At 37.1% G+C, this 17,861-nt stretch overlaps 1 protein-coding gene across 1 annotated transcript; it reads left to right on the forward strand.

The window, feature by feature from the left end:
* Positions 1-466: 466 nt before the first annotated feature.
* PLA2G15 (phospholipase A2, group XV) lies at positions 467-8,728 on the forward strand (the record flags this gene model as incomplete). The annotated part of the gene is made up of 5 exons (XM_010081022.1): positions 467-623; positions 1,845-1,963; positions 3,530-3,628; positions 4,039-4,263; positions 8,118-8,728. Coding segments are annotated over 5 exons (1,112 nt in total), but the record flags the coding sequence as incomplete, so codon positions are not given.
* Between the last annotated feature and the right edge of the window lie 9,133 nt (positions 8,729-17,861).

The following is a 17,861-nucleotide window of genomic DNA, read 5'->3' on the forward strand; positions in this document are numbered from 1 at the left end:
AAAAAAACATAAATGGAGCTGCTTTCACTTTTCACATTTTTTTTATGTCAAATTGATAGTTTAAAGAGAACAGAAAGATATGCACGTGCAGTTGTAATGCTCTAAAGAAAAAAATCTTTCAGAAAGATTCAGTTTGTACTTTAAAACACAGATAATTTTGAAACATCTGAGACATCTGTTTCATACCCGTGGCCTAACATGACCTGTTCCTATATAGTCTGTTCTTTGAAGTTATGAACTCTTGATCCAGAATTATTTTATGTGGTGGTTCCCTAGCTAATGATTTTTGAAAAAATATTTTCAGTGGAAAATATGCCTGCAGTACTTTGTTCCTATGTAATTTGTTTTTATCCAGTTATAAAACTTAATGGTATCTCTGGATGCGGTGGTACTGCATATGAGGGCTACAGTATTAAGATGTGTGTATTATAATGTAAAATTGTACATTCCTTTTTATATCTTTCAGTTCCGGGGGACTTAGGTAATCAGTTGGAAGCCAAGTTAGATAAGCCATCAGTAGTGCACTATCTCTGCTCTAAGAAGACAGACAGTTATTTTACACTGTGGCTGAATTTAGAATTGCTTCTGCCTGTCATCATTGACTGCTGGATCGATAATATCAGGTAGGAGCAGAAGTGTTGCTCTTCACAGTTATCTCCTTTCCTTAGACTGACATGCTTTGTACAGAATGGCTGCCTTAAGCTTTCTTTTCTAATTCAAGACCAGTGAGAGAAATGATGTGGCTCTGCTGAATCTGAGGTAGCTGTTACTCATGGATGAAAAGTAGAGGTTCTCTTAGTTTCTTCTGCTTTATCTCCTACGAGTTACCCAGTGTTGGTTCGAGCACTTATCACACACTTCTATTGGCTTAGGAAGTCTCTTTCCAGAATTATTTGGGTTTAAAAAAAATTGCCTAATTTAAACCTTCCAGGCTATTTCATAATTCAATCTGATTCACTAATGTTCCTATAGAAATCATATAAATATCTCTATGAAAATAAATATTTAGCTTGTGCAATTTAAAAATATTTTACTGGCATGGTCCTCTTTCATGTGAATGTACCGAGTTGTTGTGTAGTTGTAGCCCTGCTGTAAGTCTTGGTATATGCCTTGCAGTTTAGAGAGATGTTTGGTGTATGAAGACTTGAGTATCAGTTCAAATTCCATCTAAGGGTGAAAACTTGCATTCAGAAATGGCAATGGTATTGACATGGTATTAAAAATAAATAAACAAAATGCCAACAATAATAATTAAAAAAAAAAAACAACCCTGACCCCATGTTCCTGATTCTTCATACTACAGAACACTCAGTACTTCTGTGATTCCTGAGGTACCAATTGTTATTAGTCAAGAAAAATCAAGTACTCCCTTATGCTAGTATGGGTGTTCTAGTTAAACAGAAATAAGTTGTTTTTATCTAGGAGAATTTTTCTGATACCTGGTTTTACAGGTATTTTATCTTGTACTGCTACATTCTTATGTTCTTGACGAGTTTTCTCCATTGTGTGGCTTGATGCAAAGTGAAATGGTTATATCCTAAAGTGGAAGTTCAGCCACAATTCTGTATACTCAGTTTTATAAAGAAGATGTCTCAGATTCTGCATGTAAAGCATTAAACTAATTAAAATAATGGTTTGCATTATTAGCCATTAGAGTACTCTTATCATGTCTGTCTCTCCCCCTGCTCCCCCCCCACCTTCTGGGTACTAGCACTTAAAGTTCTTGTTGCTGCACTTGGAATGTAAGACCCAATGTAGCTGAGAGTTGTCATGTGGTAATATGACATGTTTAATGCTTTTCTCTTTTTTCTTTTTTCCTTTTTTTCTTTCTTTCTTTCCCCCAGGCTGGTATATAATCGAACAAGTAAGATTACAGAACCACCAGATGGAGTGGATATCAGAGTCCCAGGTTTTGGGCAGACGTTTTCCTTGGAATTCCTTGACCCAAGTAAAAGGAGTGTTGGTATGTACAAGCTGTGTCTTAAGTGCTCTTTGTCACTTGTAGGATTTTTCTAACATGTCTTTATACAACAAGCTACTGAAAAGTGACTTCAAATTACAGTTCTGTTTAGAAGTAGAAAAATTGGATTTTTGGGTGTTTTTTCTAGTAGGCTAGCATATGGCTCACTCTGCTTTTAAGTGTTTTCATTGCATTGTTTTGCCTGTTGCTTGGCCTGATAGATCAAGATAAGAATATTCCATGCTGTTTAATCTTGTGCTAAATTTAAGTTCTCTGGATGAAACTTGAGTAGGCGCTTTGAAGACAGACACTTCTGGAAGATGAGATGGCTTGATTAGAAAATTCTATGACTGGTGCTTGACAAGCAAAAACAAAATAAACACACTTCATTTCAGCCTGGTTCTGAGTAAGATGTTCTTTGGCTTTAGGAATAAATTGATGGGCTTGGGAGATACAGTACTATGCTCTGTAGTTCCCTGTCTTTTGTTGGTGACAGAGTAATTATATAATTACATTTGTGCTGCAAAAGATTTCTGCATTAATGTGTTTGCAGGAGGTTTTTGTTTAGTGTTTTTGCAGAAGTCATCTTTCAGGAAACACTGAATCTGATAAGCTCTTGTGAGTTGTTGTTAGTTGTGGCTGAAGACTTAACAGTCAGTAATGCACTGAGCTTCACATGCTTCATGGCATGGATTCCTTTTTCTTTAGGGAGCAATCTTCAAGAGGGCAGGAACGTGCTTAATGATCTTCACTAGATGACTCTTATAAATAGAACAGGGCCATATTTAAAATGGCTTCTGTGTGCTTCAGTGACTGTATGATAAGCATTCAAGACTAACCAGTGAGGTTCTGCTCAAAACTTAAATTTGACTGTGCTATTCAATAGGATGTTTTGATACTTAATTTTTCAAACTGTTACAGATACATTTAATTGTAGTAATACTTAAATCCTATGTGCCTAAGCTTGTAATATGGAACATCTTTTAATATATAACATTAGCCAGTCTGCAAGTGTTTCCCTTTGTCACTTAAGTCTTAGTCCACTACTTGATAGAAAAATAGTTTGGGGTATTTTCTAGAATTGTACCCTGGGGTACACTGTAAGCATTTGTTTCCAAGAATAAATGTTGGTGAAGTCCAGGTCAACCTTTGTGAATGTATTATATACCCTACCTGAAGTTAATTTGCAATCAACAAAAGCTAGGACTAATGTAGTAACTTCTGAGGTGTATTCTTTACAGTTCAAGAATAAGACACACTTCTGCTTAGGAAAATTTATCCATTCTGTGTGTACCAATTTTTTCTGCCACATTTGTTTGATAGATCAGCCAACTAGTGCGAAGTTTTAATGATGGTATTGTCTTTCTTTTGGGGGACAGTGAGCATAACTCATTTTGTTTAATATGCAGCTTTCTAGATTGTCAAAGATTAAGACTACAGTTTTGATGTCTGTGTATATGGAATCAGATAATGCCTCCAGAGCTAAGTTTGTTTTGTGACAGTGTCTGACAGCTGATTCTAATGCTAATCTTTTCACTGTTCTGTTTCTCTCTCATCTGATGTCTACAGGCAGTTACTTTTATATGCTGGTGCAGAGTTTAGTAGATTGGGGCTATAAACGCGATGAAGATGTAAGAGGAGCACCTTATGACTGGCGAAAGGCACCAAGTAAATAACATATTGTTACTTGAACAAAATCTCAGCTCTCCCAGCCAGCAAGTAATGTTTTGGTTCTCTTCTCCAATCCCATCTGTAGAATTATACTTAAAAACTTAATTTTGAACAGTTCTTGTGGGCCTGGGTACTCCAGAACCCAGATGAAAGCTCTGTAGTGAGGTTTCTTTTTTTGCTTTAAACAACTTGCACTTAAAACTTGTTTAAAAATGAAACAATAACAAAAAACACACCACCAAAAGGCATCCTGACAAAAACACCCTCCTAGCCAGCTTAACACTGGAATTTCTAACCTCTGCGTTATTAATTCCACAGACAGCTTAAATATAACCTTTTAAAGAATTGTGTTGAAGTTCAGCATTCACAATAATTATAACTGTGTAACCCATGTATGTTTACTTTAGATGAGAATGGAGACTATTTTGTGGCCCTTCGCAAGATGATAGAGTTGATGTATGAGCAGTATGGAAGTCCTGTTGTCTTAATCGCCCACAGTATGGGTAATATGTACACCCTCTACTTCCTCAACCATCAGACTCAAGATTGGAAAGACAAGTACATAAAGGATTATGTGTCATTAGGCGCTCCGTGGGGAGGAGTGGCTAAAACTCTCCGTGTGTTGGCTTCAGGTAGGTAATTTGAGCATTCACAATGTATTTTGTTAGTAGTGCAAGATACTAACTAGACTGTTAACTGTAAGACTGGAGGATGAGAGTTTAAGGTACTATGAAGTTAAAAATAATTTTTTCATGAGTGAAGGCAACTTTATATTTCAAGCCCTGTGAACAGACTGTCATTCTTTTTGTTCATAGGAATGGACAGATTTTTTTTTAATTTAACTTTACTTTTTACTTAACTAGGAGCTGCATCCCCTCTTGACCTCTCCTAACCTCTTTTCAGCAGATTGTTGTGTCATCTGCTGTTTGGCCTGGTGTCTGCTATTTCTGTCACTTCTGCCTCCACCCTGACTGATCTGTTCAGTCTTGAAGTGCTAACAAGGACTCCAGAGCATTCAGTAGTTTCATTTGATTAAAGATATCACAGCTGCTTGAGGTTAATGCTAAGGGTAACTTACAGACCTGGTGGTAAAGTGGTGCCCACAGCACAGATGCCTGTAAAAAGCTGTAACTCTACAGACAAGGAAAGAGAATCTTTGAGATCTCAGGTTTAGCATAGTGGATATGTAGGCATGATGTGTTTCACTAAGTAACTGCAAATGACTGATGGAAGAAGTTCACTCACCCCATCATGTGATACCATAATTATTTCATATTCTTTGGCATTTCGTGATGTTTCTGGCTAGTTTTTTTAGCTGGTTTCTGAGTTGTTAGCTTTGGATATTACTGTCTTCTTCCTAAACAAAGCTGACATCAGAAACTGGATTTCATCAAAATGCAGAACACATAGCAAGTGCCAGCCATGCATGGACAGATCAAAGAATACTCTGATTGGCAAAGACATTTGATTCAGAATAGGCATGCCCATCTCAGTTACTAATTAGAAAACTTAAACCGGATATTTGTATTGAGTTATACATTCTTAAATCTGTTGCAATGGCACCATAAAAATTGATTTCCCACAGGCTTTGTCTGACAAGTTTGCATCCTACAGAAATAGCAGGAGGTGAGCAATGTGGCTATCACCTTCATAAAATTCCATGTGATTATAAAATTCCGGTTCCAGATTTCTGTTGGATTAGACTTTTGTGCTTTGCATCTTGTTTATCCTTTATAGTGCATCTCAACCAAAGTGGCTAGCTATACAAATGCATAATGAATAGTTAAACTTCTAAACTGTAGTAATCTTTTATCAGTATATCTGTTGTGCTAAACTCTGTGGTTTAAAGCAGAAATTTAAGACTGGTGTAGTGAAGTTAAATACGCAGAACATAATATCAGAATGCAAATTTTTAGGCTACTTCTGTCTCAAATACCTGTAGTAAATCATCACCATCAGGCATTAACACTTGAATTATATTCATCTATTAAAGAGTTTCTAAAATTCACATTACCAGAGTGTTAGTATGCAGAAGAATTGCTGTTTTAACGAAAAATACTGCATTGCTGCAGGAAAGACAAGGCAAGCAATGAATGCATTCTTTCTGCTCCCATTCTGGTTTATAATATCGTAATGGCTAGGAGCCTCATGTCAAACCCACAGTTGTGTTATCAAAATGGTAAACAGTGCACAGGTGGAATTATTTTCTCTAGATCTTCTGTGATACTATTTAAGTGCTTTTCAGGCTCAATACATCATTACAGTTCCAGTGCCAATAACGTGAAGATGTTCTTCCTACTATAGCAAGCAAAGACACAAAGTTCACTGTGGTGGATTGGTTTGGTTTTGGTTTTTTGTATGAGCTTGGGATGCTAGCGGTGTCTTCCTGAGACCTAATATTTTGTTCACTATAATGTCAGTGAGTGTTGTGCCTGCTGAATTAAGTGTGGTCTTGGCTATACAGTACTTCTGCAGTTCAGAGAGAAATAAAGGATTTGATAAGCATTTCAGAGCAGCTCTGTAAGAGAAGGCTGGAATACAATCAAGTGCTGTGTTTGATTTTTCTACTGGAAATAAACTGTGTACACATTCCCTTCATTGTTCATTTCAGAACTCTGGCTTGCTTTGAAAACTGCCAAGTAGTATTCAGTAGCTTAGTGGTGAGTGTGCAAAGTTAAGTATTTGTAATATGAAACAAATTTCTCAGGACCTTTGTGATTCTTGCTGTGCTCCGTTTCCTTTTTATCTGTTTCAGAGTTACACTTGCATGTTTCCATGTAGTCCTCCTAAAGATGCCATTAAAGACTGTGCTTTAGGCCTCCTTGCTGAAGCAATAGTGCCACCTCATGGAATTGAAAAATACACTTTGATGCTATTTCAGGAATAGTTTTGGTTTCAGTATTTCAACTTTTATGGTGTGGTTGACTTGGATCACTACATACTGTAACCACCTGGATCTAATAATAGAAAATCTGAATCAAGGTTTAGTTGACAACAGAGTTGAAGTGTGCTTGCCATTGTGACAAGAGAAAATAGGTCTGATCAGACAGTCACCATGAAAATAAACTCAGATCTGTCTCAGGGCTTTTTTTTTTTTTAAATAGTTTCTAGTAATCAGTGTATCTGACAGTTAGTAAGCAATCTTAATTTCGTAAAGATGCAAGAACAATGGTTAAAGTGAAGAAAGACACATATAAATTAAACTTAGTCATATATTAGTTTGAACCATCTTTGGAACAAACTGCTAAGAAAATAATGGACTAGATGTCTACAAAAAGTTGAAATGTTTTGGTCAAACACTAGTTCTGTGATAAGAGTAAGTCTGAACTTTGTAAAATGTAACAATTTTTGTGCTTTATTGGGTATAGGATAATTTAAAACATTTATTGGTAATCTGCTGTAGCTCTCTAGATTTTTATTATATTAAGAAAACATAATGCCTTGGAAAAGCTTGGCCAGCTGAAAATGTTTCCTACGTATAGTAGTCATCAGCAGGCTTTTCAAGAGTTGTAGGTTTTGTCTGCCCTCCCTTCTCCCCTGGCAAAGTTTACCAGAGTTGCCACAAAATATTAGTGCTACATTAGAGAAAACCTGTGTTCTGAGCAACACAAGTATTTTAGCTGTCTTGAAATGCTGACTGGAAGGCAAGATGCTGATATTGGTGATTTTCCATGGCTCCCACCTGAAGCTAACAAGCTCTAACTCTTCTTTTGCTGAAGTACTATGCGTAGAGACTGAGCTGGTCACTGAGTGCAGCATTCTTTCTTTGATAGCATAAGCAGAGACAGTAATACTCGCTTTGCTTCTGTTTCTTTCTATAATAAGTTATCTTTTAGGTAACAACTAAGAGTACCATTTTCTTTGAATTGTAGGCATGTTCTGGTAGGTTTTGTTACGAAGGGAGTGGATAAACTGGTAAAACACTATACCAAATGGCAAATCAACCATTTAGTAACTTTTATAGCTATCCTGAATGAAACGCTGCTATTCTGCTTGTTTTGAATGTGCAAAACTTAGTTTTGTTAAACCTATGAAGTCTCTTTGTGAGTTCTTAAATGTGTGTAAGGGTAGTAGTATTTCTGTTCTGTCAGCAAAAATGTGATCTAGGTACTGGAATCACTGTAAAACACATTTCCAGAAGAGCATTTAAGACAAAACTTGCAAATGGTATAAATAATGCCTAATAAAAGCTGATTTCTTACTTGGCTAATATAGGATATATTTTCTCCTTTAAAAAGGAGTGTATTGGAAAGACAAAACTGTTCTTGGTTTGAGAGTCATTCATTCATCAACATGTATGTAAATTTGTAAGTTGTCAGAAGTTAATTATCGAGACAATCATAAATGAGGAAAAACTTCTCAAATTGTCACTGTAAGCAAAGGGAATGATCTTTTTATTCATGTTATTACTGTGAGTGGTAGTAATTGCTGCTTGTTGAGATTCATGCATTGCCTTGTGTATAATGAAATTCCACTTTTTTTTAAGGTGACAACAACAGAATACCTGTTATCAGTTCACTCAAGGTTAGAGACCAGCAGAGGTCAGCAGTTTCCACAAACTGGATGCTCCCCTACAACTACACATGGCCTCCAGATAAGGTCTTTGTAAGCACACCTACAGCTAACTACACTCTTCAAGATTACAAAAAATTCTACAGGGACATCAATTTTGAAGATGGCTGGCTCATGAGACAAGACACTGAACCCCTCGTCTACCAGATGATACCACCTGGTGTGCGTATACACTGTCTTTATGGTACTGGCGTGGAAACACCTGATTCCTTCCATTATGAAAGTTTTCCTGACAAAGAACCCAAGATTCTTTACAGCGATGGGGATGGTACAGTAAACTTACAGAGTGCCTTGCAATGTCGAAAGTGGGTGGACATGCAAAAACAGGAAGTGGTGATATTTGAGCTTTCAGGAAATGAGCATATTCAAATGCTCTCCAATGATACGACCATCTCCTATGTGAAAAAGCTGCTTTTTGATTTGTGATACATTGTGTTGACGGTTGTTTTCCTCACCTGTGATGCCTTCCCTTAAATATGGGGAAAATGCCTTTTAATCCCTTGATATTTAGATATTTGAATTATTTATTTTGTGAGGTTTTTTTAAGGCTAGGTTCAAGAAGTTGTTTGGTGTCCTAAATGATTGTTTGTCTCTGATTTGTGTTTATGATGCTTCCTGGTACTTTCACATTCTGCAAATTTGGTCAAATATGCATTTTGGTGCCTCTGGTATTGTGTCCGATATTCATACAGACTTTCATTTAGAGACTGTGCAGCCCCTTGCACATACTGCATAGAATCATGAGTTCCTTTGTGCAGTCTTTGCAGGGTCTGGAGTAGGAGGGTTAGGAAGGATTGCAATTTCAGATGCCCATAAAACAAGAGAATTATATTAAAAGTTTAGGAAGCACAGTAAACTTTTTAAAGGGTCTTGCATATTCTGATCCACAGTTCCCAGTACCTTTGTTTGTAAATGTGCATATCTACTGGAGAAGATAGGGAAGAGGTCTTACTGTACTACCTTTTGTCATAATCCAGCCTTTCTTTTATTACAGCTTTTGGGGAAAAGAGATAGATGTGTGAATTACTTCAGGTTTCTTATTGGGTACTTTTTTTTTTCCTAAAGAAGAAGAAATTGCTCACCAACTTCTAGAACCTATGTACAATCTAGAGTCTGAGGAATTTTTACCTTGTGGTTTATTTATCAATGAAGGAGAGAAGCTAAGTAGTGGTTGGTGCTTGCAATAACCACAGCTGTGTGGAGTAGCACATAAATTAAAGCTCATTGAATTGAATACTGGCAAACAACTCATACAGTGCAGAATTGCATTTCTGGGTGAAAAATTATCTCCTTTGTGGAAATGATAATGGACTCAAAGACAAGTGAACTTCCTGAAATGGAATGGGGAATGGAAGCCAACATATTACAGTATGGAGTATAAGCCTTGTTCTTAGTCATACTTAGGCTCAGAGCCAGTTACTAAGTAGTGTTTCAATCAAGATGGCATTCACCTGAAAAGAAACTTTACCTTTTCAGACCAAAATTTGCTTATCATGGATTATAAGTTTAATAATTGCTGTTTCAAGAAGTTGGGATACACTGTTCCTTAAATGTTTATATAAAAAATCTGTTAACTTTCTACAGTATTGTTTTACTCAGTGTTTAAAAAAAAAATTCAACTCTGAACTCCACAAAATGATAGCCTAAAGGCCATCATATTTACAACCTCGATTACAGTAGTCCTGTTGGAGAAACAGTTTCACTCAAAGATTCTCTTTTGCTTGCTTTAAAACCAGTCACCCAGTTAGACTGCACTTAGTTTTCTAAATACACAATTTTGAATGCTTTCAAAATGCTTGGTCCTCCAAGAAAAATGTTTTAAGAATTTCAGAAACTCATCAGAACTATTAAGGATTCATTACTTAAACTGAAGTTGTCTAAAGGGTAAAGTTTTAAACTATTTTGGTAGCATGCATAAAATGTTTGTCATTAAATGTATCAGTAAGATGTGTTGAAATGACAGGCTTGAACTCTTGTTACTGTAGAATGCAAGTGTTTTGGCACAGGAGGTAGATTTAAGGCTTTAGGTTTTAATTCGGAAATGACTTGTAAATCCAGAACAACTTGAACTAGGGTCATGGATAAGCTAGATATCTTCCTAGGTTTTAACTTCCTTATGTAGCTTCATTTTCCCCCTGCATTTTCCCGATTACTTCTGTTGAGGGAGAGGATGCATTTTCCTGATTTTTATAAAATGGAACACTTGTGTTGTTATCAGTTGCCCAGGAACCTAAAGTTTAGCAGCAGCATTGCCTAGACTTTTCCAGAGTAAGTCCTGAGTTGCTCCAAGCCATTTGTAATTGGGAATTGTTGAAATGAAAAAAAGAAAGAACCACTACCCAGGCCCCAAACAACAACAAAACCTCACAAAAAAAGTCCTTTATCCAAGTGTTCTATTTTATGCAGCGTTGGCAGCTGGATAAGCTTCAGGCTTGTGTTCCAAGACTGCTCAGAGGTGATAAAGCTCTTCCTGTGGTCTGACTCAATTTTTGAATAAATTGCTATGTTAATGGTTTACAACAGAAAGAAATTGTGGAAAACAGCTTGTCATGATCTGTTTCTTGCTGAAGTAGAATGCCTGTTAATAACATGGGAATGAGTGGAGATAGAGGTTGTATTGCAGGCTACCAAAATGGGCATCAAGGGCTGAAAAATGAGAGAACATCACAGGTAAACAGTTCTTAACCTCATCTGGAGAATGTTTCTTGCCTTCACTTAGATCCTTACCCATTAATTGGTGGTACTTTCAGTCTCATACCAAGAGTTTAGCTTCGGGGTCTTCGGGGATTTGAAGTTCCAAAATACGTTATTCCAAAACATGTTCTTTTTATTTTCATTCTTTTTCCCTTTACTTTTTGAATACTACTTTTTGTGCCCCAAAAGAAAAAAAAAATCTTTTCTAATTTTGGCAACCTAGTACTGTGTTTGAGATCAGTTGACTGTATCTTTTAATCTAAAGATTTGTAAATCAGCTTTCCTTTAGTAGACAAGCCCTAGAGTGTGTCTATTTATAGAAACTTGTGTTAGTTAACCTGATAAAATTAAGCTGGAAGTTCTTCAGGGCCTTTTTTTTTTTTTATGTTGTTTCTCACTATAAAGGTATGTTGTGGAAGAATGTACATACCAGAGGTCTAAGTACTGCGTTAGAGCAAGCACAGTGCTTCTGGTGAGATTGTGATTGGATGTGATGGTTCTGGAGACTGTAGTTGTTTTATGTCCAGAACTTGTGATTTTTCTACCAAATCATCTTCAGCCCTTTCATTTTCAGTTTCTTGCATATTAGGATGGACTTTTCATTGAAAAGTGAATGTAGCAAGTAAGCTGTTATTCTAGTCATTGAAACTGAACCACTTCACTCAGTGTGCTACTCTCACTACGGCATGTTCCTCTACAAGGCAAGAGTATTTAGCATTACCGTTACACAGGCCTGCTAGAGCCATGTGCACTTGAGCATTCTAGATTCTTGTGGGGAGAGAGGTGTGAAGAAATAAATCTTTAACTAGAGGAGAATGTGGCACTTCAAGAGGAGTAACTCAGGTGCTTTGCCACACTGCACAGTTGAAATGTTCGAGTTTACTGACATATCTTCATTATACCTAACACACATCAATCATGTCTCTCTTTCCATAATTTTTACTTGGTTTTATTCTTCCAGGATATTTTCATAAACCAAAAGTAGTCTTGAGGACCAAGTGTATTTCTTATTTTTTACAAAATGTATAGAAAATGCTGAAGCAGCTTTCAGCTGTCATTGTAATACTTCTGAAGAGGTTCAGAGTCACTATGTGATTCTGTTTAAAAACAGAAGGCTTCAATAACTAGCAATAATTGCAAAGGGCTTTCAGACCAAAGGAAGGAATGTTTGGTATTAAGGTAGTTCTTGGAGCACAGTGTGTTCAAGGCCCTCTTAAATTCAGGGAATGTTTGGCAATGACTTTGCTGCTCTACACTGAACAGTATTTTGTACGGAACATATTCTGAAACCTAGCATTTTATATGCTCTTTTTGTGTATGAATGTGTTCAATAGATTTTAAATATTTTATTGTCAAACTTTGATAACATAATAAAGTTGATCTAATACAGCTTGTTTCTTGTTGTGAATAATGTGTTGTCTCGCTGCTCAGATGGAATGTCAACTTGTTGCGCTTTTTCTTCCTCATGGATTGGTGTCTCATTTTCTCACAGTAATTGCTGCTTGCTTCATCTTCCAGATGTACTTACTGTCTTGTGGAACATTTGGAGTTCTCTAGTAATTGTTCTTGAATTTATGGAGATGTTGGACTGAGATTATTCAAATTTGCTTCTTTCTTGCTCATCTCATATTGAAAAAAAGAAATTCTTCAGATGCCTCATGCTTCTGCTCAGGTATTCATTTTGAAACTAGTCCCTCAGTCCTGAAGTGTCCTAAATGCTTGCAATTGTCCTTATACTGTTGGTTGCCAAACTGATGCACAAAGCCATGCATGTTGACCACACAGTTTAATGGTTGTATGAAACAATCCTTTTACAATTTAAAAATTGTGCATTGTGGCTCCGAAGGAACTTTAACAGTAGACAATGATTCTGTAGGGCAAAAAAACCCCCAATTTTCTCCCTTATCGAAGTAATCTAAAAGGATATCAGGCAAGCACAAGTCCTCTGGTGGCCGGCCTGCATGCTTCACTAGCCTATTCTACAAATGATTTCTTGTAACTTGAGAAAGAGGAAAAAATGACAAGGCTCAAACTTGCCTTGTGGGGCTGCTTTTTTTTTTTTTTTTTACATGATAAAGACTGTAATACAAGATGAGTGTTAGTGACTGCTGCTCTTCTCTGTGCCCTAGATCCCTGTTAATTGGACATCTTGTCCCAGTACAATTCTTGTTCATGCTTTCCTCAAAGTTCATTGACCCCATAAGATTGCAGGAGAAAGGGGAATGTGGCCTTCCTCCAACTCCCTGTTCAAATAGGGAAAGTCCTGCACTAAAGCACTGTGCCAGTTCTTGGAAGAAGCTGGGAAGGCTGAGAGCATGAGGCGGGGACGGAATGATAATGGGGCCTGCCTAGAGCGATGCCAAGCCATGTGAACGGCTGGTGTCCTGTGTAGTGCTAGAATATTGATGTAACACTGGTGCAAGCTTGGGTTGTGCATTGTTTAAATAACAAAGTTATAGTTGTATATTGCCTGATGCTGTTTTGCTGTGCTATCTAAATGCTTATTTTAATTATGGGATTACAGTTTTGAGAAATTGTTGGCTTTCTCTTTTGCTTGAATTACAGTTTTCCTCCAAAGTTCCAGCTTAGTTTCCTTTAAGACTATTTTGTGGTCATTCAGATCAACAAACAAGAGGCAAGTGGAATGTTTAGCTCCCAAGTCAGCATTCCTCAGGCAAAAGCAGATTATAATGTGAGCCCAGGAAATCAAAGTAATGTGTAATGTTTTACTCAAAATATTGGTGCTATGTTTGTCTACATTGATGTTGCTTGCCAGCTGCTTGTTCTAAACCATGCAGCATCTAAGCAGAATATCCCAATCCTGAACTCTTCTTCTCCTTGTGTAACAAGTGATTACTGATTTTGTGTGAAATAATTTATCAAGGTACCTTCATTTCAGGTTTTAGGGACTAGTTCTCCAAGAGTTAATTTTTGTTATTCCCCCTATGCCAGCAGATCTGGAAGAAATAGTGGCATCACACTAGTGCTTCTGCAGGTTCTATTCAGTTTTAATTTTTTGCCTGTAATCAAAGCTTGGGGGGAGAGAGAGTAAGATGCTGCTTCTAGCAATTTTCATAATAATTGTAATCCTGTCTTTCTGGTAAATTGCTGCATTGCCTTGAGCAGAACTTGACCATCAGTTTTACTTTGTCCTGTTTTCTGTTAATTCCAGGGCTACATTAAATTTAGCCGATGTTTGTACAATGCTTTCGAATATGCTTAGTATAGTCAAACACTGAAAAAATCAAACTATGCTGTCTTTCTTCCCCCAACTTCATGTAGTTGTAAAGTTTGCTTACAAATTCCAAATCTGTAACGAAAGAAAATGAGCTGTTCTCAGTGGTCAATGGCTTTTTGAGCTTTTTGTGTGTTCATTTAAATCTTCTGTTTTAAACATGAGGGCTTAGAAAGGTAATGGATTTCTAATGGGGAGAAATTACTGAAGACTCAGTGACATAATGATCCTGAGGTTGTAACTGCTTCATCAGTTTCTCATGGAAATGTTTAGAAAACAAATGTCTACTTTGTTTGAAAATACCTGGGAAGTTTGGAATTCAAACATTGGGAACAGTAGCTAAAATCATAGCTTCATTCCTTGGAAACGCTGTTCCTTGGGCTAAAACTCTGTGTGCTAGATTCTTTTTGCCATCAAAATCAGTATTAATTTGATTTCTGGGAAATAGCCATGCGATTGTAAGGATGTTTTTGTAAAGATGAATGGAACTCTGTTTCATGCAAACTTTGGCTCTGGCTCCACAGTACTCCTCCCTTTCCACTAGAGGGAGAAGTATCTCAACAAATGCTCGGGTGCGATGTCGTGGCAATGACTGGCAAAGCTCGGTCGTGGCTGGGAAAGTGAAGGGGGAAGAAAAACATTCCCTCGCATGATGGCATCAAGGACAAATACACAGCACGGTCTTTCTACTTCAATCTCCCCATTCTCCATTGGAAAGGAGTGATGTAGGAGGACACAGAACGCTTTGTAACTAGTGGAGGAACCAAGTGAAGTCTGAAGTGCCTCGTGTCCTGCAGAAATCTCCTTTACTGAAACTAAACATCACTTCCTGGAGAACTGAATTAAGAGTATTAACACCTAGTTTGTTCTGATTGCATTTATTCCAAGACTTATCCTGGATGTGAGCCACATTCAATAATACAAAAACCCCAGTTCTTGGGAAAGAAATATGTTTGTGTAGGCTTATGTCTTTTGCAGGGGCAGACATCTTCAGCACTCAGTAGTGTTAGAGATTTGTGAACCTCAGATAATCTGAAGGCATTATTATTAATGTGTTTTATACCTCCTATAGATTTTGGGTTTTTTTCAAATTGTGTTCAACTGCTAGAACTGACTGGATGGTGCTTTTAATTGTAAATGACAGATGTTGTATTTTTCTTGTGTAGTTGGGAGATGAACAATGGGAGGCTTAATGAAAACAACTGTACAAATACTTGGGTGTGTTTTTTTTTTTTTTGTTCTGGTTCAGACACACTGATTTTCTTCCCCAAAAATTGGAATACTTTTTGGTTTATAGCTTTGACATGAATGCTCCTCATAAACCTGACAAGGACTATGACTTGCATGGTTTGAATTGATTTTATGTTGCTTTTGGGTGACTTTTTGGTAGATCCAGGGGCACAAATGAATGCAGAGAGTTCAAATTGTGTAGTTCTTCTGCGTGAACTGTGACTCTGGTTTACATTTTTATCCCTGAAAGCTCTGTAAGTTTCTGAGGGTATACATACTTGTATGCATACTTGTGTGATGTATATCAAAAATGCAGTAGAGGGCAGTAGTATATAAATTACACAAGTTTTTTTAGTAATGTTGAATGGCATCTGTGTTAACTTCACCTGAGAAATCCACATTATAGGGAAATGAAGACCTAAGTTTGATACCCACAAGATGTTTCCTCTCTTGAAGCAAGAAACTTCAAGATTGATTTAAACTCTGAGTAGAAGAATCTGAGGCATGAATTACATGTCCACTCCCCTCTACATGTTCAGATTAAAGCACAAATTGGATGCTGCTGTCAGAAGCCTGAGCTTCAAGTGGAGCTGTGCACCAACAATGGAGCATAAATCTATATTGTTGAATTTTCCAAGCCTGTAACCTGTCATTCAGACATGTTCTTCTCTAACAACCTCATGGAGTGGATGTGTAAATATACTCAGCGTACAGTACTATGATTTACAAAACAGATCATGTGTTTTTAAAAAGTGCTGCAAATGCTGCTGGATCTGTTTTCTTACTGCACTGCTAACAATGGGCAAATCTTGTACCTCAAAGTTTTCACTTTGCTTGTAATCACTGAGTCATTCCTAGTAACATTTCTGGGAAGGCAGAATTATTGACCAATCTGCAATTGCATGTATAACTAAAAATGTCACCTTATGTGACTAAAGTGTAAGTATCCACAGAGTCATCAAGACAGATGGTAAATTCAGCTACATGAAAATACTGTGCCTACAGGCTAAGTATTTTCATCACTATTATTATTTTTGAAACTGTGCTGTGTCTGAGGTAGTAAAAGGATTCTAGTACAAGTCCAAGCAGTTTGATTAAGATAAGACAGGAACACTGCTGTTATCTAAGCTGTGCTAGCAGATTCTTTGTACCTGTATAAAAAAAGCAAGACAGAACAGAGGAAATATCACTAAATACTTAACCTATCATGACCAGAGCAGATTAAAGATGACATTGTACCTGTATAAAAAAAGCAAGACAGAACAGAGGAAATCTCACTAAATACTTTAATCTGCTCTGGTCATGATAGGTTAAGATGACAATGGAATCTGAAAACAGATCTGGGAGACATGGCTGTCAAGGGGCAGTAATAAGGGGTCCCTGCCTATCCTCATGGTAAGGGCATAGTTTAATGGACCAAGCTAAAATATGTACCTGTAGGTCCCAAAACATGGACTGGTCACCCCCGCTTTACACTGTTCAGGTGTTTGGAAGGGTTTTTGGGAGGTGAAATGGTGTAGTTGAATGCTAAAGATTTTTTTTAGTGAGGGTAAAATGAAGTTCAGGTGTTTGGAAGGGTCTTTGGGAGGTGAAATGGTGTAGTTGAATGTTAAAGATTTTTTTTAGTGAGGGTAAAATGATAAAGAATGTAATAATCTCTGGTATGCATATGAAATACTCAATTCTGTTGTATCTGCTTCAGTCTTGAGCTCTTGCAGTACTTCTAGATGAAGGCAAGTGCTGTTGTCCCTGTTTGACACAAAGAGACAGGTAACTTGTTCAGATTCCTTTAGGCAGGATCTAATTGTGTGTCTTTAACTCCAAAGTTGGTGCTCTTGTCATCTTTAGTCTTCAGAGAACAACTCATTTGCTAGAGAGTAAGGGCAAAGCTGGCACGTTATCCTTTGATAGAGGAAAGAATACTTGAGTAAAATGTAGTATGTGAATTAATGTGTTTTCTGCATAACACATTTGTTGTTAGTAATTTCCTCTCACTGAACTAACTTTAGGTTCCAAAGCAGTTATTTCCATGTGAACATAACACATCCTTGATTTTTCATCTACTGGTAAGTATTGCAATATATGTCACTTCACATTTTCTATGCTTCTGTTATGTCCATTTGTACTTATATGCCACGCTATGATAATGAAAAAAAGCAACTAAAATATGATATAATATACACCATAAAAGATAAACCAAAAACCATTCAATTAAAAATCCCTCAGTCTAGTTTTGGCTCCTAATCTAGTGACTCTGACAGTCTCCTCCCTGCCTTCAACCTGGTTCTCATCACTGAACCCAAGCTTTTCTCCCCAGCTTAGCTAGCAAAATTTCAGCACCTCAGGCTCGAATAAACCTTCCAAAGTCAAACACTGCAAGAAAACCTTCCACACAGACAGAAGCAAATTGATAACAATCAAATGTTAGGCACTGTTTCCTTTTGGAGAGAGAGCAAATGCTTCAACAATGGCAAATGAAGTTTAAGAAATCCATGTTTT

Source organism: Pterocles gutturalis, unplaced genomic scaffold (genome assembly GCF_000699245.1).
Source record: "Pterocles gutturalis isolate BGI_N339 unplaced genomic scaffold, ASM69924v1 scaffold2429, whole genome shotgun sequence".
Taxonomy (NCBI): domain Eukaryota; kingdom Metazoa; phylum Chordata; class Aves; order Pterocliformes; family Pteroclidae; genus Pterocles; species Pterocles gutturalis.